General features: G+C 43.1%; 1 protein-coding gene across 11 annotated transcripts in view; it reads left to right on the top strand.

Moving 5' to 3' along the window:
* The window catches only part of PECAM1 (platelet and endothelial cell adhesion molecule 1), a 90,443-nt gene that overhangs the window by 51,404 nt on the left and 15,941 nt on the right, over positions 1-23,098 (top strand). For 5 of the 11 annotated variants that reach the window (XM_020782492.3, XM_072991002.2, XM_072990998.2 and 2 more), the window contains 3 exons: positions 866-925; positions 3,278-3,346; positions 8,013-8,069. In XM_020782492.3, coding sequence (XP_020638151.3) covers positions 866-925; positions 3,278-3,346; positions 8,013-8,069 — 186 coding nt within the window. The remainder of the gene's footprint in view (positions 1-865; positions 926-3,277; positions 3,347-8,012; positions 8,070-23,098) is intronic. The other 6 variants (XM_020782532.3, XM_072991000.2, XM_020782522.3 and 3 more) reach the window with 3 other exon arrangements.

Raw genomic sequence — 23,098 nt, 5'->3', positions numbered from 1 at the left:
ATGGCCACTGCGACTTAGACACGGAACGCTGTTACCTTCCCACCGAGGTGGTCCCTATTTATCTACTTGCATTTGCATGCTTTCGAACCGCTAGGTTGGCAGGAGCTGGGACAAGCGACGGGGGCTCACTCCGTCACGTGGATTCGATCTTACAACTGCTTGGTCTTCTGACCCTGCAGCACAGGCTTCTGCGGTTTAGCCCACAGCGCCACCACGTCCCTGTGTATGATACTCAGACACAAAAAATTCAATGTAATATGTACATCTAAATGTGCATTTGAGTTCTGAAATAAATCCCCATTGCCTAAATATTAGCAATCACAGACAGTCCACATGACATGCATTTCACAGATGTGTGGTCAGAAGGACAAAGAGATGTCATCACATAATTCATTCAGCCTGGTAGTACAAAAGAAGAATATATAGCAGGGGAAGCCAAAAGAGCTAGGCAGTCAGTCAGACAGGAAAGGGTGACAGCCCTCAGTAGAGAATTGTGATGTTTAGCTTTCATAGTCAGCCAAAGAAGCTTGACTGCGACTCTGAAAGTATTCAATGTATTCCACCTCAGCATTCTCAAGGTCAGGTCCTGTCCCCAAAATATTAAGAAAGTATTCCTAGCAGGTTGGGATACACACAATCCAGTCAGCTCCGGGGAAAGAAGGGTAGTTCTGTCCTGTATGTCTGGAGTTCAAACGGAGAAAGGGAGTTCCTCAGAAACTGTGGAGGGCAAACCCAACGATTAAAGGTCTTCGCTGCATGATACGTAGTGATGAAGAGGATGTGCTTTAAGAGAAGACATTGCTGTTTTAGAAGTTGCTGCTAATGAATCTGTTATTTCATCCTGTGTTTTCATTTTCCTTTTTAGGGTCAGATTATAACGAAGACGGTGAAAAAAATCATATAGACTCCAATGAGAACAATACAGGTAATGTTTTGATAATCATTTCCCAGTGTAATTCTAACTTTTCAAGATATGATATTGTCTGAAGATAGAAATGTAGAATCTGTTATCATCAGACTGGCTTTTAAAACCCTAACAACAGTTAAGGACCAAGTTACAGCTTGCCTTTGCATATTTGCTTATTAAGAACTGTAAGAGGGGCCACAATTTTTTCTCTCCATCAGAAGCAATAGTCAGATTAGCAGACAAGAAGGAAAGAGTCTTCTCAGCATTCGTCCCTTTTTTATAGGACCCCTCCCCAGGATATTTTGCTCCCCTTTAGACTAGTGTGGAGGAAGGGGCTCCCTGGGACATCACCCTAGTGATGACTCTGGGCCAGAAGAGTCTTTTTATTTGTGTCCACTTTTGCTTAAGGACAGCTTTCAGTCCCTTTATGCTGAGAGCTTTCACCTTTTATTTCACTGGTGTCTACCTTTTTAAAATGTGTATTATAATGCTTAATCTTCCAGTATTAAATTTTGCATTGTTTTACCTTTTTCCTTGGTTTTTAATGTTTTAAGCCACCTTGTGAAAAATATTTTGAAAGCAACTTAAAACATATGAAGAATGAATGAATGAATGAATGAATGAATGAATGAATGAATGAATGAATGAATGAATGAATGAATGAATGAATGAATGAATGAATGAATGAATGAGGCAGTCAGCCAGGTAATCTCATGTCTGTTGAAAAAGCATATAAGAAGCAGACAAAACAGTTCTAAAATATTTTGGAATATATATTTTTAATCTCTCTATTGTCATTGTTTTGCCATCGTTGGCCATTCTGAAAGAGCAAACAGGGCAGTGGCTGTTTCAGCACTCACCCACATACCAGCAATCCCTTCTACAAATAAGGCAGGCCCCTCCCCTCACCCAGTTTCCATATATTAGAAGGTGAAGATGACAATAATCTTAGAATTGCGGAGCTGGAAGGGACCCAATGGATCCTTGAGCCCAGCTCCTGTCAAAGAGGCACACTGGGGAATTGAACTCCCAAACCTTTGCCTCTGCAGCCAGAGACTTTAGCCACTGAGCTATCCAGCGGGTATGGGAACATTGACACTCGCAACACAGGCAGTTGCCTCATAGTGAGTCAAGCTCCTGGCCCATCTAGCCTATCATATGGAAGGCTCTCCCCCTCCCCTTTTATCCTTCTGCTGACAGCTGAAGAAGTGCCATCTTTTTCAGGCAAGCTTTTAAGAATCATGATTGGGTCCCTGAATGCCATTCTTAAGTTAAGATAGTTTTTAATGTTTACCTGGTTTTAATCAATTATATTTTACTTGGTATATAGTTTAATTGTTTTTTAATGTCAATGTTTAACTTACTATGTTTTTAATTCTATTCTGAGTCAATAAGCTAGATGTTTCATTTAAAATTAGCTTAATTTGCTTAGTTGTTGCTTGTTCCTGCCACTCAAACATGGTTTCATGCAGATCAACCAGCTCTTTAAAATAGTACATAGCTGAATTATGGCCAAAATAACCATACCTGTGCCTTTGAGATTGATTGCCTTCTCTTGTTTCAGAATCCCAAACAGAAAGGATATGTCTCTTCTGTAAGGGGTTGAGACCACCGTGTTTCCCCGAAAATAAGAGAGGGTCTTATATTAATTTTTGCTCTGAAAAACGCATTAGGGCTTATTTTCAGGAGATGTTTTATTTTTATTTTCACGTACAACAATCTACATTTATTCAAAAACAGTCATGTCATCTTCTTCTGGTTGCTGCCCAAGGGTGGAAGGTGGGGTCTCGCTGAACTGGGGCTTATTTTTGGGGTAGGGCTTATATTACGAGCATCCTGAAAACTCCTACTAGGGCTTATTTTCAGGTTAGGTCTTATTTTCAAGGAAACAGGGTAGTTATGAGAACCTAGTTTGAGCAGGACTGTGGGAGGTATTGCTCCATACTTTGGAAGGATCAGGGTTTCTCTTATATTCTGCAAAGATGGCTAATGTCAGAGAAAAGTACTGCTGCTTCAAAGAAGCTAGGTATTCCTTACGCTGCTGAAGATGAGGACAGGTCAAGCTATGATCGTTTTGCCTGTTCCTTTCCGTGTGCATGTGGGGGGGGGGGGTGAGGGAGGGGAATAACCTGTCCTTACCAGTTTCTCTTACTTTTCGTGTCTGTTTCGGCCACGGGCAGGGGGAGAATTTGCTGCTTTCACTGGGCTTCTGAAACAGGTGGAGGGAGACTCCCGTGTGTGAATCAGCCATTAGATGTGATAGATGCCTTGTTCTTGTTATCTGTTAAAATGATTTGCACTCGTAATAGAATTCCTTGGCAGGTTCTGAGTGCCACACAAAGAAACCTCTTCTTAATATTTTGGGGACAGGACCTGACCTTGAGAACGCTGAGGTGGAATATACTGAAGTGGAAGTCTCGGTTCCTGATCCTTACAGAGGTAATTCAAAAGCTGGCACTTGCAATCGTGTAGCAGAAGTAGCAGCATGGACCCTCCCCAGTGAGTGATGTTGGTGTCGTAAGTTTCCAACTCATTTCAGAATGTAGCGGATGCTGCCTTAATTTGTCATCCTGCATAAATCAATGAGAAAAAAACAGGACCATTCCCTCAGGGCCCAGCTGGGCAGGAACTGCACTGCAGGTTACTGAAAACAGGTGTGAAACGTCTTGTTTCACATGTCCTGCTTTAATGTGAATCTTTCCATTAAACCAGGATGTGGAGCATTCCTCGGCCCACAGGCTAGCCAGCATTGGGAGGCATCCCACTGTTACTGTGAGAGTGCTGAGGTCAGGATAGCATCAATTCCTTGCCATACAGTCTTTCCAAGCCCTATGAGGAAAGATTGAAAGAACTGGGAATTTTTAGCCTTGAGAAAAGAAGACTGAGAGAGAGACATGATAGCACTCTTCAAATACTTGAAAGGTAGTCCTACAGAGGAGGGGCAGGACCTGTACTTGATCATCCCAGAGTGCAGGACACGTAATAATGGGCTCAAGTTACAGGAAACCAGATTTAGGCTGGACATCAGGAAAAGCTTCCTAACTGTTAGAACAGTATGACAATGGAACCAATTATCTCGGGAGGTGGTGGGCACTCTGATACTGCAGACGTTCAAGAGAAAATGGGACAACCATTTGTCTGATCTGCTTTGATTTGCATTCCTGCATTGAGCAGAGGGTTGGACTCAATGGCCTTATAACTCAATTATTCATTGATTCCACAGTTCTATGCAGGGGAAAATGAAACTGCTGGATCTTTTTCTCCACTGCACCCCCCCCCCCCCCAGCAAAAACAATGTTGCCAGATAGTCAGTGCTGAGGTGGTTGGGAAACCTTCCTGGAACTGGCTGGACAGCAACGCTGTTCTTGCCTGAGGGACCGCTCCGTTGGCTCTGGTTTTGCTGTATGTCAAGCCCTGACCCAGCGCTCTCAGTAGCCGGGAAGAGTCCAAGGGCTGGCTGGCCAGAACTGACGCCCTGGTGCGGTTTAAAAATAGCACCAATGTGCACTTTTTAAAACTGCACCAGGGCTTGCATATAAGGTAAAACAACAGAAATCACTGCAAGTGACTTTCATCATTTCCAGAAGTTCAACTGCAACCCAGATGTTCTCAATTATGTAATCAATATGCCTCTTTATTTCATTTGAGATACGATGAATGAGTGTGGGAAGAATTTCCATTCAGCAAGGCTTACACATCTCCTGACAACCCTCAACTTATCAACCACTGTCCTGGCAGCTTAATCCACAATGTCTTGATGGCAAAGATGCATCCCACCCATGGGGTGTTGCAAGCAACTGCTTTTAAAAAAATATTTTAATGAATGGGTTGTGCAAGTGAACTAGACAAATGTCCCATACGTTGACTGAAAAGGGAAGACCTGGTTCTCATGCATTCCCAGATCATGCAGAATGAACGGTGTCCTCCTCATGGCCTTGCTTGTGAAAGGCTGTCCTAATTCTTTACAGTTCAGTCCCAACAACATTCCTGGTCGTGATCCATTTTACAGAATGACTATCCTTCATCCTGACTGTATACTAAAAATAGCATCCCTGGAAAATACATTTGTGTTGCATCCGGGCTAATACAATGCATGCAGAAAGGACCAACTGTAGAAAATAATTGCCGTGCCTACTTTGGATGTTAGATGTGCCAGTGAATTGCCTTGAAAGAAAGCGTTATGTTTTAGGAGTCTGAACACTGCTGAGAACTCACTCTGTTACTGCATAACCTGCCTTTAGAAACTCTAAATGCCTCCTAAGAGCAGGAACGTATTACCTTCCTGCTCTCTCTCTCTCTATGATGGCTGTCATGGTTTCTTAATATCTTGGAATTGTATTCAACGGCTGGAATACAACAGGTTAGGTTACATATTTGCCCTCCTGGCTTACAGGCTTTGCAGGAGACTTGTTTAGAGTGCCAGCTTAGACTGGGAGGCAATGCAGGAGGGCTTAAATGTTGACACTGCACAGTCGTTTCATTTGTTTTTCAACCACACGTGCCACCCCCTTAAGAGACCCTCCTGCAACCTAGAGGGGCCTGGAACAATTAAAGATGTTGTTTGCATCTTAGGCAGGATTGTGCCCAGTTCATGTTAGATTTGGCAGGTGTTCTGGAAATAGCTAGAAATTCTAGCCACACCTGTGTTCGGCTGTCACTGCACTACAAGGAGCTGTGATGATCTCATAGGATATTTTAAATATAACGCCTGATAAGGTTAAAGGTCCTCCAAGTTGTCTTGATAACACATTTCCTCATTTCCTTTCTCAATAAAACCAGCCCAAATGTCTCACTCCCAGGCTGAGTGTCATGTCTCAGTTCTGTTACAGGCTCTCAGTTTTCCAGAGCTATTTTAATGACTCCTATTTTGGAACTTATGAAAATATTTATTTACACAGATGGTATTTAAGGAATGGACCAACTGTGGATAGCAAACACATATGCTGTAAAGACCTAATAGGGCATTCCTCAGTTTTACTTGGGGGAGAGTACCTAAGGGCTAAACTATAAGCTACGGATAAACTGCCAGTAGAACTTAAATTCAGAGTCAAACTTCTCTGTCTAAGAAACTGGTGGACTTGCATATCAAGCCTGTGTTTAGCTCCTAAAGACTAATCACAAAACAGAGCAAGTTCATTTGCAAAATCCATGAGGAGAGGAAAAGCTGCTGCTGTGACCATTGATGCTTCAGCTGTTAAGGAAATCTCTCTTCTAATGACACAGTATCTGTAATGTATAGTTTCTCCCTTAGTGTCTCGCCTATGTTTTACTTTGAGCAGAAGAATGATTTGGCAAGAGATTAACTGCTAGAATCAAGGACCTTGCTTTTCAGAAGCTGTATATGTCAGACTATGGGGATGAAGAGGTAGGAAAGGTATAGGTATAAACCCTGTCCTACGTTGCCCCAGCCAGCTATGGAGACAGAAAGTCTTGCGTTTTCAAGAAAGGATATGGTAAATGTAAGAAATACATCAGCACCAAAATGTTTACAAAACCCTATTTTGTTAAATATTTTCTCTAGGTTTTTATTTTTTTGGGGGGGGAAGGGAGGAGAAAATGCTGTGGCAATTCAAAGACTAATAGATTTGTTTCTGCACAAGCTTTTGTGGATCAAAACCCACTTCCTCAGGTGCGTTTGAGGAAGTTGATATTCACCCAGAAATGCACACACAAACAAAAGAAGTGTATTTATTTATTTATTTATTTATTTATTTATTTATTTATTTATTTATTTATTTATTTATTTAAACATATACCCCACCCATCTAGTGGACAAGTCAGTGCTCTGGACAGCTTGCAAGAAAATAGTCTGCATATACAAACAAAACTAAAATAGTAAACATAAAAGCAGAAGCCCATCCTCACCCCTCCAGTCTAATACATGTTCCAAAACTCAGGATGGTGAACCGTGGGGTCATCACTGAACTGCCTCAAAATCGAGATTAAAAAAGGGGTGAGGTCTTCAAAGACCTGGGTAAAGAGCCAGGTTTTAATTTGCTTCCAAAAGCTTAGGAGTAGAGATGGGCATGAATCACTGGTTCATCAGCTTATCCCAGTTCGTTGACTGCCCCCACATCTGTTCCATGGTTCAGCATCCACCCCCTCCAGCAGGCATTCACTCAGAGGTAGTGCCTGGAGGAACCCGGGCAGGGAGGCTGGGACACAGCCTCCAGGTGGGTGCCTACCAGAGGGAGTGGGCCTCAGAACCATGGAACGGCGGTGGGGCTGGTAAACGAACTGGGATGAACTGCTAAACCAGTGGTACATCCCCATCTCTAATCAGGAGGGGGGGTGCCACCCTCCTGTTCGTTTTTCTGGTGTCAGAATATTTTGTCTTCCCCCCTGTTTCCGCCTCCCAACACGCTGAAATGGATTAACATGACTACCTCTTTGGAAAATTGTGCAGCTTTGTGATCTTTTCCAGACCTCTCGATAAGGGAAATTATTTTCCAGGGGGATGACAGTGATCTAGTTTACGAGAACAACGTATCTGTTATTGGTTGCCTGAGTACGCAGCAGTGTTAGGCTTTTTCTTGTAACTTTCTTTGTGGCCCTTCCCCTTTGGATCACTTCTTCCCTTCCATCCTTCCCACCTTGCTGGCCTCCCATTAGAGTGTGATTGGGTCCCCAGATGTTCTTGGACTACAACTCCTAGAAATCCTGGCTAACACAGGTAGAGGTGAAGGCTTCTGGGAATTTTAGTTCAAGAACATCAGAGGGTTCAAAATTGGGAAGCTCTGCACTTAAGACTGCCTTTAGAAATACATAACGGAAACACTGACTTTGTTACGTTCAGTATAAAATGGATAAAAGGTAAATAGTACGGAAATTAGTGTTAAAAAGGAAGTTACGGAGAAGCATTCTTAGCTCAGGGACTGTCTAGAGCACTGGTTCCCAACCTTAGGTCCCCAGATGTTCTTGGACTAAAATTCCCAGAAGCCTTCACCACTGACTGTGCTGGCCAGAGTTTCTGGGAGTTGTAGTCCAAGAACATTTGGGGACACAAGGTTTGCAACCACTGGTCTAGAGGGTGAAAATGACTTTTCCAATTGGAAAATATTGTTAAACCGGCATGTAAGTGATTGCATACTGATATATTTTCCAGCTCCTGTGACAAAGAAGAATGAGACAGTTTATACTGAAATCAGAAAAGCAATTAATGGTGAGTGAGTGGAAAGTTTTGTTCATAAACTCCATTTTCTAAAAAAAGAGAGAAAGAATAAAACATAATTTACTTGTGCTGCAATTCTGTACTTATAGCTTGGGAGTTGATGGGCCAGAATCCTGCTGGTATCATGCAGCATAAATTTTGAAATCATGCAAGTGGTAGGCACAATCTTGCCAGCTGTCCAGTGCGCTTGGATGTGCCTGGGTTGTGCAACTGGTTGCATACTTGTTATGTGCCTAGGATCATGACAGTAGCCAGTAAAGTGCTAAAGATATTTGCATGGGTGCCCTTAGTTTATGATGTTTCATAGTAGGGTTTGGGCAAGACATGTTATTGAACAGAGGCGTACAGGATGATACCGTTGTGAACTTACAGAAGAGCAACCACAGCTGCCATTATACACCCACTTACCTGCATATGAGGCCAAAAATGCAAAGGAACTTACTTTTGAGTAGACATGTATAGAATTGTGCTGCAAAGCAGTTAATATGTGGAATTAATTTTTTTTTAAAAAAATATTGTGTCCTTGCATGTTAGAGCAACGGTAGAAACGTCATTACATCCCTTTTTCTTACTGGGTTCATCTCTGTGAACTGGTTTTGTAATGGCTTGTGGTTAGAAAACTTTTACTGCTTCCCAGTTTCTTGTTTAATATAGCAAAATCTTCTTGCTTCTGCTTTGTTGTTCCTTTCCTGCTTCCCTTATTTTGCCACTGCTTGCTTGCCTTTTCTTTCTTTCTTTCTTTCTTTCTTTCTTTCTTTCTTTCTTTCTTTCTTTCTTTCTTTCTTTCTTTCTTTCTTGATTGATTGATTGATTGATTGATTGATTGATTGATTGATTGATTGATTGATGATACTTATAACTTATAAGCTTGCCACTACTCTGGGCAGTTTACAAAAGTCAAACATATTCCCATGACAATTAAAACTTGCACAGGGATTGCTCAAGGAATCTCTTGTGTGGGGAGGATGGACCTGAGCGCCTCTTTGAATCGCTCCGTTTTGACTTGTTCCCTGAAGGGACAGAAGGGAGGGGAGCTTTGCGTGCATCAACAGGCAGTGAGTTCCATAATGTCACGGCCACTCCCCAAAACACTCGGGTCCTGGGGGGTTGTTTTCCGGGGGCCCTGCAACCATAAAGCCTGAGATGACTGGTTGGAGATGATCTGAGTAGAAGATTGTAGGGAGAGACACTCCAACAAGTACTGAGGTCTCAGGGTATTTAGGGCTTTATAAGTTAAAATTAGCACTTTGCTAACTTTGAATTTGGCACAGAAGCAGACAGGGAGCCAGTGCAGGCTTGCCAGGATCAGGGAGAGATGATCGCATCTAGAAACTCCTGAGACCAGCCTGCTGTAACTTCTGCGTCACCTTTAGAGGCAGCCCCATGGAGAGAGCATTGGGGTAACCGATTTTTGAGAGTACCAATGCCATGAGCAAGTGCGGTCAGAGATTTCCTGCCCAAATGAGGCCACAAGTGTGCAATCTGCTGAAGTTTGTGGGGGGAGAGGGAGGGAAGGCAGACCTGGCCACAGAAGAAATTTGCTTCTCCATAGACAGAGTGTTTTTTTTTGCAAAGTGTCATGCAAACTGTTCACAGCAGACTGTGAAATGGTCCAAAGTTTCCTTTTGAAGGCAAGTGTCTAACAGCCCCTGACCACAGGACATAGCACTGATGTGTGTCTCTGAAGAGATGTAATGCTGGCAGAGAAAAACAACTTCTTCGTTGCCAGCATCACCATGGAGTAGGTCTTCCAAAGACCTCTAGCTGAGTTGATCAGATTCACTCCTAAGTTTTCTGCCATCGTCTTCATCTTCCTCCTTTCATCACCACCAGTAGCTTGGTAAATCAAGGGCCTAGTTTGGCCTCATGCTGTGGTATGGACCGCTTAGGAGCAATTTGGTTGACTGCCTTGGCCCAATCCCTGCTCCAGAGATCAACCAGGACTCTGATAGAATTGAATGCCAAGGCCACAGGAACTGTAATGACTCCCCAAGAGCCACCAAGAAACCATTAGGACCCTTAAGCCTCTTGGAGCGAACTTAATTGCCCTCCCCCCCATGCTAGCAGTAACGCTCATATGAACAATTTAAAAATCTGCAAATATAGTGCAGTTTGAATTCCATAGAATCTTGAATGCAGAGACAGGATGCTAATACTGTATATTCATGTCAAGGATTTTATTATATCTTCTTACAATAAAACAGATATTTTCTCAGTTTTAGATTATATAGTGCTTCTATGTGACCCCCCTTTTTTCTTAGAATTATAATTAAAGAAAAAAATTAACAGATGGTAAGGTACCTTACTGCCCTCCATTTGGAGAGCTGCTATTCTCTCATTTTAAATGCTTAATTTTATTTGTTAAAAAGCTGGTATGGTGTAATGGTAACGTGCAGGACTAGGATTGTAGGACTAAGGTCCCAATCCACATTCGGCTATGAAGCTCACCAACTGATTGATGAATAATAAGTAAGGCTGCAATGTTACACACCTACCTGGGAGTAAGCCCAATTGAAGTTAATGGAACCTGCTTTGGAGGAGACGTGTACTGTATTGATTTGCACTGTAACACTCTCATCCTAACCTATTTCACACGGTTGTTGTAAAAATAAAATATATTAAAAATAATATATAGGCCACCTTCAGCAACATGAAGGCCAAGTGGGAAATAAATGAAACACTTAATGTATAAACACTTCTTAATGCAATCATGTCACTCAGTAAGGTCTTTGTTAAACTAGGAAAAGCCAGGGGGAAACATAGCTTTCACTTTCATGGGAAAATGTTGAAGAAACTCATCCTTTCAGAAGGACATCTCAGGCAACAAAAACAATCTTTGCAACAGCATTTACAAACATTGAATCAATAAACAACTTATATAAGGTCAGTAACTTGGTTAGAATAATCATTATCTATACCATGAAAAGAAAATACCTATGGTAACATAATGCAGTTTCCCGCTGTAAGCTCTTATGATACTGTGATTGGGTTCATTTGAAAGTTGAGGCAGTTCTTCAACTTTGGTGGGGAATAACTAATGAGACTTGTCCGTACTGTTTACAACTTCAACTTTATTAACTGTCGGTGTTTTAACAACCACCTCAACTGGATTGAAACAAGACAAATCAGGCAAAGGTCCATAACTAGATGAGGATAGTTCTTCTTGAAAATTAGGATAACTCACTGAGGGGCTGGACCAAAAGGCTCCTGATCCAGGGGATTCCGCAGAGGGTACTCCGTACCGCGCAAACGGTGCTGCAACATGGGTGTCGAGCCCGGTCTCCCTCTTTCAGTGGCTTGTTGTACGTCTGATCCAGTCGGATCACCTTCCTTCCACCTTCTTGCCCCTGTGGGAAAACAATCACTGTCTATTCTTGAGTTTCAAATGTCGCTTCTCCTTCTCTTTTCACCTCTGGGTCTGGTAACAATCCACCAACCTTTAGGTTAGGGAAGTCTTTCAAAAGACCACGCATTCTCTCATATTTTGAATCTACTCCTTCATTTTCAAATCTCCTCCCCAATCTCCTCTCTCCTCATGCCAAACAAACCTTATTGCCTTCTTTGATGAAGTGACTAAATTAGTGGACCAAAGAAACATAGTGGATATAGTATACTTAAACTTCAGTAAGGCATTTAATAAGGTAGACCACCACCCACTTCTGGGTAAGATAGAACAAAGTGGGATAGACTGTGCAACTACCAGATGGATTTGCAGCTGGAGGACCAACTGCCCTCAATTTGTGGTCCTCAATGGAACCACATCTCCGTGGAGGGAAGTGTGCAGTGGGGTCCCTCAAGGTTCTGTCTTGGGTCCAGTGATCTTCAACATCTTCATAAATGATGTGGATGAGGGGATTGACAGAGCACTCATCACATTTACTGATTACACAAAGCTGAGGGGAATTGGTAATACTTTGGAAGATAGACTCAACATTCAGAAGGATCTAGGCAGACTTGAACATTGGGCCCTATCCAATAAGATGCAGTTCAGTTCAGTGACAGGAAAAGTAAGGTCTTGCACTTAGGCAGGAGAAACCAGATGCACAGGTACAGGATAGATGGTACCTGGCCTGACAGTAATACCTGTGAGAGGGATTTAGGTATCCTGATGGACCACCACCTAAGGATGAGTATTCAGTGCAGCTGATAAGAAAGCCAACACAGTCCTAGGCCGCATCAACAAGGGGATAACATCAAGATCACAAGAAGTGATAGTACCACTCTATACCATGCTAGTGAGGCTGCACTTGGAATGCTGTGTCCAGTTCTGGTCACCCCAATAAAAAAAATACACTTAGGCCCTGGAAGGGGTACAGAGAAGAGCAACAAAGATGATAAAGAGACTGGACGCTAAATTCTATGAAGAATAACTAAAAAGAATTAAGTAAGTTTAGCTTAATGAAGAGAATAGTGAGGGGAGACATGATAGCAGTCTTCCACTATCTAAAGGGTTGCCACAGGGAAGAGGGCATCGATTTATTCTCCAATGCGCCTGAGGATAGGACAAGAACCAATGGGCGGAAGCTTGTCAGAGGGAGATCCAACCTGGAAATAAAGAGGAATTTTCTGACAGTGAAAACCATTAAGCAGTTGGACAGCTTGCCTCCCAATGTTGTAGGTGCCCCATCGCTGGAGGTTTTCACGAAATGATTGGAGAGCCATATGTCCAGGATGGTATGAGGTCTCCTGCCTTGGGCAGGGAGTTGGACTAGAAGACCTCCAAGGTCCCTTCCAACCCTATGACGATTCTATGATGACTTTCTGGAAACTCATCCACAGAGCTACTGGAGAAAGTTGTGTGTCTGGTCTTCCAAGCAGTGAGGAGCTGCCGCCACCTGCCCATCCTCCCCACAGCCTGAGAAAAGCCTTCGCTGAGTGGAAGGCTGGGAAACACTCTCCCTCCTTGTCTACTTACAATATAAAGGCAAGACATGTGGAGCAACAGTTTCCATGATGGATGCGCACACCGACACAAAACGAGGGGACGCTCTAACCATTCTAAACAACCTAAACCATCTCCTGATTAAATTCATCAGTGGAGTTACTCTCTGAGTTAATCCTGAAACCCTTGATACATAGCGTATCTCCATTCTATTCACATGAGCTAGCATGAACTGCAGGTATCCCTCCAAGAAACCTCATTCTGCAAAGGCCTTAGTCTTGGCTCCTGTGAATGTTGCCATTGGCGGAAGGCGTGCCCTGCTAGCAGCCCCATTGTGTTAAGGCTCCTACGTGTGCTGTTGCAGAGCCTTATGGGGATCGAGTCTGTATGCAAGGCTAGGCATAAAGCTGGTTACACCTCAAAAGTGGTTTTGCGCTACTGTGAGGATATGAACACTTGCAGAGTGTAAGTGTCTGAAAGGGTGTACATTCTCAATAATTTAATATGATTTCTTTAAAAAACAGGTTAAAGAAGATTATTGCAGCTCAGGTACCAAACTAAAGTGACTAGTAGGGGCTTCTATGATCTTCAGCTTGAAGGGGAATTTTTGCTACTTTGCCTCAGGCAGCAAAATATCCTGGAACATCCTTTGAAGTAGGAGTCACCCAAGATAAATTTTTCTGATGAGTACCTTACATTATAGAAATCTATAGTAAAGGAACTTTTCCTGTCATCTACTTTCAAATGTGTCTGAGAAGGGCACGTATTATTTGATTAAATTAATACTTTGTTGTAGGACAGGAAGTCCAGTTAAATGAGATTCGATTAAAAATGTGGGCTGGATTAGGTGGACAATGAGGCAAGGGCTCCTTAATCTCGCCTTCCACCATCTCTGCTGCACCAGGCCGTCTGCAGCTTCAGCTATTTTTGGAAATGCAGTAACAGTATTATTGTTCTAATTATGTCTGCTTTTCCTGACTGATACACAGGAAAAGTGTTTCAAACAGATAAGCAGGACATCACATAACAGCAAAGTCCATTTGGAGGTTTATTATACTGTTTATTTAAATGTTGACGTTGTTTATGGAGATGAACCTTGATAGCATCTGTGCGGCAGCTTGTAGACCAGGTGTGGTGCGGCTTTGGAGGCCGCAGGGGAGAAGAACGCTGCAAAACGAGGGAGGGCAAAAGTTCCCACCTTCCCAACGAATGACGGAGAAGGTGCAGCTGGAGTTATCCCACTCTCTACAGAGCCTGGCCTTTTAAACATGACCGCTAGTGATCTAAATGGCATACCTCTTGTCTTCAGTCATTTCACACCTGCCATTTCCAGTGCCTTTTGAGTTTGTTCGTACTACAAAAAAGTGCAACAGACCAAATCTGGCCAAGGCCTTTTGCTCGATATTCCTTTGTGTATAGGTATACAGGTAATCCACTTTGTTTGGCTGCTGACGGTCACCCCAGACCTGCTGCAGGTCTGGGGCGACCATCTCCTGGGAGGAGGCGATTGAGGGCATCATTTCCCCTCCTTTCCGGCACCCTCTTCCCAATTCTTTCCTAACCTTCGTAACTGACCACCTTGTTCCTGTCCCCTATAGGCCGGTTCTGCTCAGTGTATCAATAATTCTAAAAATATGAAAAATAAGAATAAGAATGGTAGCAATGCCTCCTTCATGGTGTTGTCCCTCTTACAAGGGAAAGGGCAATTTCACTTTGTGGGACCCAGGCTAAGTGTGGTTAAATACATACTTCTTTCAAGGGGAGAATGCTGCAGGCGTGTGATCTGCCCAAGTGCATATGTATATGCGTTCCACTCCACCCCCTACCCCCCCCCCCAGGCACCCATAGGTACATGTATCTGCCCGCCAGGCTAGAATTCAGCTTTAATCCTGTCGTGCTGTGCCCCAGTGCAGATGTAGTTTCAAAGGCTGATAAAGAGGCAGACAGGTTCAATCTCCAACATACCCAACAGCCTGCAGACTTTTGGTTGTCTTACAGGAAACTCTCTTTCTATCATCATCATCACCTTCTTCATCATCATTTTAGAACTGCCAAATGAGAAGGGACCCTATCCTCCCTCCCTCCCTTTTAACCACACACACACTCAGAGTGTATAACGGTGCTCATGGTGCTCCCATTTCTTTGTCACACCACATGGGTCAGATCACTTTCCCTTTGGTGGGGTGCTTGTCACGTTCCATTTGCTGCTGTCAGTCAACCATACAGAATTCACCATCCTCCTGTCTCCATTTCCTTTTGTCTGACTGTGATCCTCTGAGGAAAGTAATATGGAAATGCACGACAGAAACAAGGGGGAGGTGAGATAATGGAGCCACAAGTGTGTCTGTGTGGGCAAAGAATGGGTGAGAAAGGGTAGGAAATATATTCACAAAGGCTTTAACGGCCGGGATCTAATGGTTGTTGTGGGTTTTTTGAGCTCTTTGGCCGTTTCTGAAGGTTGTTCTTCCTCACGTTTCACCAGTCTCTCTGGCCGGCATCTTTAGAGGACAGGGCTCTGGACACACTTCAGTGCTGTCCTCTGAAGATGCCGGCCACAGAGACTGGCGAAACGTTAGGAAGAACAACCTTCAGAAAACGGCCAAAGAGCCCGAAAAACCCACAACAACCGGTAGGAAATATATGTTGTGCATACGTGGAATTGCTGATGGACACAGAAAGATCAGGGAAGGGTGTCTGGATGCTAGAAGTAAAATGAAGCCTTACATTTGACTGAATATCTAGATAGGAAAAAACACATCTAGTTTCCTCATCACTTGTAAAAATGGACTGCCGCCTTATTCTAATAGGACTTAGCCCCGAGCTGCATTCAGCAAGTAAGCTTGTATTTGTTTTGTTACTGGTTGTTAGGACATATGCACAAGTCTACTTTCACGTCTGATTCCCCAAGCAGGTAGCTCTGAACAATTTGTATGCCAAGAGGGAAAGTGTCGTAATTGGAAGAAATAAGTGTTTTACCTTAACATATGATCTGACTCTCTGTGGCAATTGGTGTATTGAGACCAATGAGGCACAGCTCCACCTCAGTCTCAGGCTATCAGCCTTAGAGAGCCAGCCCACCCACCATACCTGCCACCTTAACTGGGGGGCAAACCCCAATTGCGGTGTTCTCCTACTGAACTCCCAGCCTCATTACGGTATGACTGAATATCTGTGTGCCAGCAGGGAGAAGAGAGAAGCTCCTGGGCGTGCCTTATAGACTGAACCCAGGAATGGTTACTAAACATTTTAGGGATTCCTCACTGCTCCACTTACATACAAGCTGCTTATTCTCCCGCTGCATGCCTCCCTATGGAGGCTACTGTGGATTTCTCTGGGGAAGATGAAAGAGTGGCAAGACTAAAGGAGTTCTGTCTTCTGGCCCTCAACTCACATTGAATGACCCCATCACCAGCACCAAGGGAGAGTTTCCTTCCTTTCCTTTTCAATGCCAGCTCCAGGGCTGTGGGAAAAAGGGGACATCCTGACCCCGCCTCTCCTTCCTTCATCCAATGTAGGCATCACTCCCTCCAATACAGAGATGCAAGCATGCCTCTGAACTTCATTCTCTTTCTGAGGCATTTCTGAGTGCAACCTCACTGTCACAATGTGGCATAGAAGCCCTTTTTCTGTTGTGGTGTCTAGAGCGCATGGCCTGCTAAGCCAGTGGTTTTTAAGAGGAAGGGCTTTGGGGAGTACAGTACCGTTGTTTTCTGGGTAGTGCTTTTTAATTAGGGCATCTTTTAATTTGCTGTTTCTGAATTTCCATGTTAATAGATTGTTTTATGTTGTCAGTTGTTGCTTATTAGTTGGCTATTATATTTTTTGGTATTATAAGCTACTTGAATATATGAAGAGGGAATGTTTCATTGCACTTTTACACACACACTTGACTGACTCTTAATGAAGGCTACCATTAATTAAGGCTGTGATTAAGTCTTTCTAAAGTCTTTTTAAGAAAACATCTGGACACAGGTATGCTACATCCAGTGATTCTGTGGACATTGCACAATAAGTGAAGCTGGCCCAGCACCAGCAACTTACATCTTTGGGTAAAATCCGGAGCCCTGGTGGAGCTCACAACCACTTGTAATTATCTGCACCAGCCCAGGTGTCTCCCCTTAAGAACTCCTTGCTTGCTTGCTGCTTCTGTTTCTGAAGCATCCTGTCATTATGAAACTGATGAGAATAACTAAAAACCTATAGGAGAAAATTTCAAAGTATAGAAAAGTACTCTGTAGCTGACTTTAAGGTACCCCCTATTGACCAAAGGATGCTTAAAAAGGAGATTCTAGGAAGAAACCACTGAATTTCAGTTTATTAGGACAGTCTAATGTGCCTGCCTAGGATTGTGGCTGCAGATTTTTATCATACAGCTTACATTAACTTACATTATGTTTTTGCTATCACTTTGTTAATTGTCACTGTCATTGTTTTGCTTTTATGTAAATACCATACTCTGCTCATTTTGCATTTTGTTTTCTTCTTGCTCCCCTCTTCTCCATTTCCAATCAGCTCCAACCATGTCTGTGTGTACATACATGCCTGCCAATATAGGGTTGCCCTTCCTGCACCTGTTGAAGTGGACGCTACAAGCTCATACCATAACAAATGTGTTAGTGTACAAATCACCACAATGTAGTCTCTTGGCTTGCTGCAACACACTGACACAGCTATCCCTCTGGCAGTTGTTCTGACCAACTAGCTACTCTTATGGGTGTCTGTACTGAGAAAATGAGTCAGTTTCAGTGTCGAGACAGGAAACGGCTCAGTATCCCATAGCCACCCATAGTATGCTGTGGAAAAACAAATATTCTCAAGCAGAAAGTGGCATGAGAAATCTTTGCTGTGTTTTACAATTTGGAATAAGTGAATAGAAATGGCTCTGTGCCTCAGGAAGCCTGCTGTATCTGTTTTCACTTCCAAGTTCCGAACATTTCAGTTTAGAAAAGTCCTTTTGCTGGAACCGAGAGAACCTTTATAACAAAATGCCACAACAGAATCAGGCACCTTGTTCAGACTTTCATGGATTTTTTTTTAAAAAAGCAACTTGGTTTAGATATTTTCCATGCACCTGAATGACTGAATCTCTCTTCTGATGTTCAGAATATGTTAAAATTAATATGTGAGGAGAGCAGCGCACTGGCACAATTACTGCTATTGCCTGCTGTTGTTGGTGTGGCAGAGGGAACAACCAAAAAGCATGGCTGGAGCTCCGGGCAAAAGTGTGGATTCGCTCATGTGGATTTATAGATACAGACATGTTCACTCAGACAGAGGAAGACAATGATATGAATGTACACATACATCCTGAAATTAAAAAAAAGAATTATTTAATTAGAGGCACAATATGGCTTCTACTGACATCATTCCTGCTGTGCAGGCAGAGCTACGTAACAGGAAACTGGCCTCTACTTCATATAATCTAAACGATTACCTAATCTTGGACATATGCTTAGATTATACTGGCAACACACTTGCCAGTTTGATCTTTCCATTGTGCACATAAAATATACAACTTCTCAATGTACCCATTTTCATTCCACTTTTGTTGGGACAAACGTTGTGCCCCAAATGAATGTGGGTTGTTCTGAACTAGACCAGTGGTTATGATGTTTTGCATTTTATTGCACTCCACTGCCACCTCCGTGAAAAATGCTGCTCTAGGAAAGAGGTCCCTACCGATCCACTCCCTGCTCCAGCTTTGCCTCTGGAGCACATTTAAAAGACTCCTGGAACAAACAACCCCACCATCTCAAGAAAAGAAATAAAGCATAGAAAAGAAATCAAGAAGCACTAGATGTGTTTCCTGGAGCTTTGCTATATCTGAGCAAATGCTAAGCTTAGGTTTTCCTCTGAAGGGGGGAAAATCCCCTGATCCTTATAACATGAAATCATCATTGAGGGTAAAATGGCAATGCAGAGCTTAGAAGGAAATTTAGACACGCTTCAGAAATATTTGATGGCACTGATGTCGCTGTAAAGCTTATAGCCAGATAGCTGTCAGATTAATTCAAATCCAAAGATAAAATTTAGCCCTTTCTCCCACCCTGCCTTGCTCCGGCTTCTTGATCTGCAGGGTTCCTTTACAGTTACCATAAAATAATGTGATGACAGGAGAATCCAGAACTGGAACCATTCCATGGTCAAGGGTCTAGCCAATTTGTTTTTCCACTTCCTTTCTACCAAGAGAGCACAGGTGACTGTTGTTTTTGGAGGTGTGTGGTTTGCCCCAACTTTTCCTTCCTTCCCAGAAACTGGACGGCAGGTTATGCTGTTCCCTGAACAAGTGAATATTCCAAATCAACATCCCCGCAAAATAGTCAGTAATTGTCAGAGAGATTTCATTGCTGTAGGAGTATACTGTGTAGATGGTATAAATCATGTTGAAATATTAATTAAGTAATTAATGGTTGCTTCTTCATGGATTGCTGCCTTGTCGTGGCGAAGGGGCTTGAGTAACTCAGAGAAACTATGGGCTATGCCGTGCAGGGACACCCAAGACGGACAGGACATAGTGGAGAGTTCCGACTAAACGCAATCCACCTGGAGTAGGAAATGGCAAGCCACTCCAGTATCTTTGCCAAGAACGCCCCATGATCAGAAACAAAAGGCTAAAAGATATGACGCTGGAAGATGGGCCCCTCAGGTCGGAAGGCGTCCAACATGCTACTGAGGAAGAGCGGAGGACAAGTACAAGTAGCTCCAGAGCTAATGAAGTGGTTGGGCCAAAGCCAAAAGGACGCTCAGCTGTGGACGTGCCTGGAAGTGAAAGGAAAATCCAATGCTGCAAAGAAAAATACTGCATAGGAACCTGGAATGTAAGATCTATGAACATTGGGAAGCTGGAGGTGGTCAAACAGGAGATGGCAAGAATAAACATCGACATCCTGGGCATCAGTGAACTAAAATGGACAGGAATGGGCGAATTCAGCTCAGATGATTATCATATCTACTATTGTGGACAAGAATCCCGTAGAAGGAATGGAGTAGCCCTCATAGTCAACAAAAGAGTGGGAAAAGCTGTAATGGGATACAATCTCAAAAATGATAGAATGATGTCAATACGAATCCAAGGCAGACCATTCAACATCACAATAATCCAAGTTTATGCACCAACCAGCATTGCTGAGGAGACTGAAATTGAACAATTCTATGAAGATTTACAACATCTTCTAGAACTGACACCAAAGAAAGATGTTCTTCTCATTCTAGGGGACTGGAATGCTAAAGTAGGGAGCCAAGAGATAAAAGGAACAACAGGGAAGTTTGGCCTTGGAGTTCAGAACGAAGCAGGACAAAGGCTAATAGAGTTTTGTCAAGAGAATAAGCTGGTCATCACAAACACTCTTTTCCAACAACACAAGAGGCGACTCTATACATGGAAATCACCAGATGGGCAATATCGAAATCAGATTGATTATATTCTCTGCAGCCAAAGATGGAGAAGCTCTATACAGTCAGCAAAAACAAGACCTGGAGCTGACTGCGGTTCTGATCATCAGCTTCTCATAGCAAAATTCAAGCTTAGACTGAAGAGATTAGGAAAAACCACTGGGCCACTCAGGTATAATCTAAACCAAATCCCTTATGAATACACAGTGGAAGTAAAGAACAGATTTAAGGAACTCGATTTGGTGGACAGAGTGCCTGAAGAACTTTGGATAGAGGCTCGTAACATTGTCCAGGAGGCAGCAACGAAAACCATCCCAAAGAAAAGGAAATGCAAGAAAGCAAAGTGGCTGTCCAACGAGGCCTTAGAAATAGCAGAGAGGAGAAGGGAAGCAAAATGCAAGGGAGATAGGGAAAGTTACAGAAACCTGAATTCAGACTTCCAAAGAATAGCAAGGAGAGACAAGAGGGCCTTCTTAAATGAACAATGCAAAGAAATAGAGGAAGATAACAGAAAAGGAAAGACCAGAGATCTGTTCAGGAAAATTGGAGATATTAGAGGAACATTTTGCGCAAAGATGAACATGATAAAAGACAAAAATGGGAGGGACCTAACAGAAGCAGAAGACGTCAAGAAGAGGTGGCAAGAATACACAGAGGAATTATATCAGAAAGATGTGGATATCCCGGACAACCCAGACAATGTAGTTGCTGACCTTGAGCCAGACATCCTGGAGAGCGAAGTCGAGTGGGCCTTAGAAAGCCTGGCTAACAACAAGGCCAGTGGAGGTGATGGCATTCCAGTTGAACTATTTAAAATCTTGAAAGATGATGCTGTTAAGGTGCTACATTCAATATGCCAGCAAGTATGGAAAACTCAACAGTGGCCAGAGGATTGGAAAAGATCAGTCTACATCCCAATCCCAAAGAAAGGCAGTGCCAAAGAATGCTCCAACTACCGTACAATTGCACTCATTTCACACGCTAGCAAGGTTATGCTGAAAATCCTCCAAGGTAGGCTTCAGCAGTATGTGGACCGAGAACTCCCAGAAGTACAAGCTGGATTCCGAAGAGGCAGAGGAACTCGAGACCAAATTGCTAACTTGCGCTGGATTATGGAGAAAGCCAGAGAGTTCCAGAAAAATATCTACTTCTGCTTCATTGACTATGCGAAAGCCTTTGACTGTGTGGACCACAGCAAACTATGGCAAGTTCTTAAAGAAATGGGAGTGCCTGACCACTTTATCTGTCTCCTGAGAAACCTATATGTGGGACAGGAAGCAACAGTTAGAACGGGTCATGGAACAACTGAGTGGTTCAAAATTGGGAAAGGAGTACGGCAAGGCTGTATATTGTCCCCCAGCTTATTTAACTTATATGCAGAATACATCATGCGGAAGGCTGGACTGGAAGAAACCCAAGCCGGAATTAAGATTGCCGGAAGAAATATCAACAACCTCCGATATGCAGATGATACCACTCTGATGGCAGAAAGTGAGGAGGAATTAAAGAACCTCGTAATGAGAGTGAAAGAGGAGAGTGCAAAAAACGGTCTGAAACTCAACATCAAAAAAACTAAGATCATGGCCACTGGTCCCATCACCTCCTGGGAAATAGAAGGGGAAGATATGGAGGCAGTGTCAAATTTTATCTTCCTGGGCTCCATGATCACTGCAGATGGAGACAGCAGCCCTGAAATTAAAAGGCGCCTTCTTCTTGGGAGGAAAGCGATGACAAATATGGACAGCATCTTGAAAAGCAGAGACATCACCTTGCCAACAAAAGTCCGAATAGTCAAAGCTATGGTTTTTCCTGTCGTGATGTATGGAAGTGAGAGCTGGACCATAAAGAAAGCAGACCGCCGAAGAATTGATGCCTTTGAATTGTGGTGCTGGAGGAGGCTCTTGAGAATCCCCTGGACTGCAAGGAGAACAAACCTATCAGTTCTAAAGGAAATCAACCCTGAATGCTCACTTGAAGGACAGATCCTGAAGCTGAGGCTCCAGTACTTTGGCCATCTCATGAGAAGAAAAGAGTCCTTGGAAAAAACCTTGATGTTAGGAAGGTGTGATGGCAAGAGGAGAAGGGGACGACCGAGGATGAGATGGCTGGACAGTGTCTGCGAAGCAACCAACATGAACCTGACACAACTCCGGGAGGCAGTAGAAGACAGGAGGGCCTGGCGTGCTCTGGTCCATGGGGTCACGAAGAGTCGGACACGACTAAACGACTAAACACACAATTAATGGTTGTGGAGAGTAGCTGGCAAGTCAAAATGAACATGCAGTCTATGTTACGTCAAGTGTTCTCAAATTAGCACTGACTCATAGGGGTTTTCAATGTAAGTGAGAATTCAAGGCCTGTTTTTGCCACTTCACCTCTCCCCCCCCCTGAAATTTCTATGGCCAATTAAGAATTTGAACCCGAGGTTTCTGAATTCTAATCCTTTATCTACAACAACACCACAGATAAATGCATTGAAATCCTCTTGGTTTAAACAAAGTCAAACACTCTGCCACTGAAATTGGTGGGATTTGTGATAAAAGGCAATAGACCAACAATAGTCTTAAGCTTTTTTTTGTAAAGACATGTGTGGGGTCTTGTGAGGTTTTAGATTTTAATCTGAAAACTGCTCAGAGCAGTGCTTGCACTAAAGGGGCAGTGTATAAATCAAATGTATGCATATGTACATGTATATGTATGTTTCAGAAATTAATTTGAAGTCATTAAATTATGACTTCAAATCCTG

This window comes from Pogona vitticeps, chromosome 2 (genome assembly GCF_051106095.1).
Source record: "Pogona vitticeps strain Pit_001003342236 chromosome 2, PviZW2.1, whole genome shotgun sequence".
Lineage (NCBI taxonomy): Eukaryota > Metazoa > Chordata > Lepidosauria > Squamata > Agamidae > Pogona > Pogona vitticeps.
Note: the sequence above shows the minus strand (reverse complement) of the source record. Positions and strands in the feature narration are given on the sequence as shown.